Source organism: Trypanosoma conorhini (assembly GCF_003719485.1).
Source record: "Trypanosoma conorhini strain 025E chromosome Unknown Tco_14.4_contig_01373, whole genome shotgun sequence".
Lineage (NCBI taxonomy): Eukaryota > Euglenozoa > Kinetoplastea > Trypanosomatida > Trypanosomatidae > Trypanosoma > Trypanosoma conorhini.
In genome coordinates this window covers 1-1,959 of record NW_021705410.1, presented here as the reverse complement: position 1 = coordinate 1,959, position 1,959 = coordinate 1, and the positions used below count along the sequence as shown (strand labels likewise).

The 1,959-nt window shown below is 54.3% G+C and overlaps 1 protein-coding gene across 1 annotated transcript, besides 2 other annotated features; it reads left to right on the top strand.

Moving 5' to 3' along the window:
• Positions 1 to 31: 31 nt before the first annotated feature.
• Positions 32 to 58: a microsatellite.
• Positions 59 to 143: 85 nt separating this feature from the next.
• Positions 144 to 1,655, top strand: Tco025E_09947 (carboxypeptidase; the record flags this gene model as incomplete). Its single annotated transcript, XM_029376749.1, has 1 exon — positions 144 to 1,655. One exon carries the CDS (start codon positions 144 to 146, stop codon positions 1,653 to 1,655), a length of 1,512 nt encoding a protein of 503 aa, XP_029223240.1.
• A 13-nt stretch (positions 1,656 to 1,668) lies between these two features.
• Positions 1,669 to 1,710: a sequence feature (A-rich).
• Between the last annotated feature and the right edge of the window lie 249 nt (positions 1,711 to 1,959).

Here is a 1,959-nt window from a genome sequence, read left to right as displayed (position 1 = left end):
AAGGGCGGCGTGGCGGGCGCGCGCCCGTTCCGGTGTGGTGTGTGGTGTGTGGTGTTGTCAGCGTGCCCCCCCCCCTTTCTCACTCTACTTCTCCTGCGTACTATGTTGTGCTCGCCAGGTTCATTGCGCTAAACAAAAAGGTAATGGAGGCATACAAGGAACTTGAGAGGGTCTTTACAAAACTCTATCGCTATGGGCATTTGTTGCTTTTGGCGGATTGGGATTCGCAGACGATGATGCCTCCGAAGGGGGCTGAGGCACGTGGCGCTGCGATGGCGGAGCTTCAGGTGCATGTGCATGGGATTATCACCGATGCAAAGGTGCGAGCACTGCTCGAAGAAGCTGAAAGGTCAGCGGGAGCTTTTGGGGAGCTACAGCGTGCCAATCTTCGTGAGATGCGTCGGGCCTGGCAGTTGGAAAACATGCTTCCCGGAGACTTCGTCGAGCGCAAAACAGTTCTTACAACAAAGGCTCAACAAGTGTGGAAGAAGTGCCGTGCGGAGAATAACTTTGAGGGATTTCTCCCGACAATGAAGCAGCTGGTTGAGCTGTACCGTGAGGAGGGGAAATTGCGTGCAGGAAACTCCGGCAAGCACCCGTACGAGGCCCTGGTGGATCTCTATGAGCCCGGCATGACGCTGCAGCGCCTGGACGAGGTCTTCAGTTACGTCAAGTCGTGGCTGCCTGGACTTCTGAAGGAGGTGCAGGCGAAGCAAAAGGCGCTCAACGAGAACATTGTGTATCCCAAGGGCCCGTTCCCTGTGGCAACACAGGAGGCGCTGGGTCGATTCTTTATGGGCGTGTGGAAGTTTGACTTCGATGCTGGTCGGCTGGACGTCAGTGCACACCCGTTTACTGGGAACTCAAAGGAGGACGTGCGCATCACTACAAACTACCGTGAGCACGAATTTGTGACGAGCCTGATGGGTGTCATTCATGAAACAGGGCACGCCAAGTATGAGCAGAATTGTGGCCCCGCGGGATTTGAGACCCAGCCCGTTTGCGTGGCACGTTCACTTGGCATTCATGAGAGCCAGTCGCTGTTTGCAGAAATGCAGATTGGTCTCTCAGGTGCCTTCACGGAGTTGCTTGTCCCCAAGCTTGTGGAGTACTTTGGTGACCAGCCGGCCTTTACCCCTGCCAATATGAAGAGGGTGACACAGCGCGTGTCCCCTGGCCTCATCCGAATCGATGCTGACGAGCTCTGCTATCCGCTGCATGTCATCCTGCGCTACGAGATTGAGCGCGATCTGATGGAAGGAAAGATGGAGGCGGAGGACCTGCCGAGAGTGTGGAATGAGAAGATGAAGAGCTACCTTGGCCTGGAAACCCTTGGCAACGACAAGGAGGGGTGCCTGCAGGATATTCATTGGGCAGGAGGCATGCTTGGGTACTTCCCGACGTACTCGCTGGGGGCAATGGTGGCGGCGCAGCTGATGAGCTCGATCCGGAAGGAGCTTGGCGAGGAGGTTGTGGATGATTGCATCCGCAAGGGTGAGCTTGACAAGCTTCTTGCGAAGCAGAACGAGAAGATTTGGCGGCACGGCTCGTCGCTGACGACGGAAGAGCTGCTCAAGCAGGCCACCGGGGAGGCCCTGAACCCCGAACACTACCGCAAGCACCTGGAGCGCCGCTACCGTGACGATGCCAATTAGCAATAAGCAGGTGTTATATTTATATTTTTTAGTACTTCTTTATTTTATTTTATTTCAGGGGGGGGGGTTTTCTTCTTTTTTCCGGCTTTAAATTACACCTCTTATTGATGTATTAGCATTTTTCTTTTCTTTTGTTGCTCGCGCGCTGATCGACTAATTTAGTTATTATTCAATTCTTTTAGAACGTAGCAGCCATGGGTTTATGCCGTTGTTGTACATCCTGAAATTATGATCTTCCTATGCGGGGCGAAGGGCGGCGTGGCGCGCGCGCGCCCGTTCCGGTGTGGTGTGTGGTGTTGTCAGT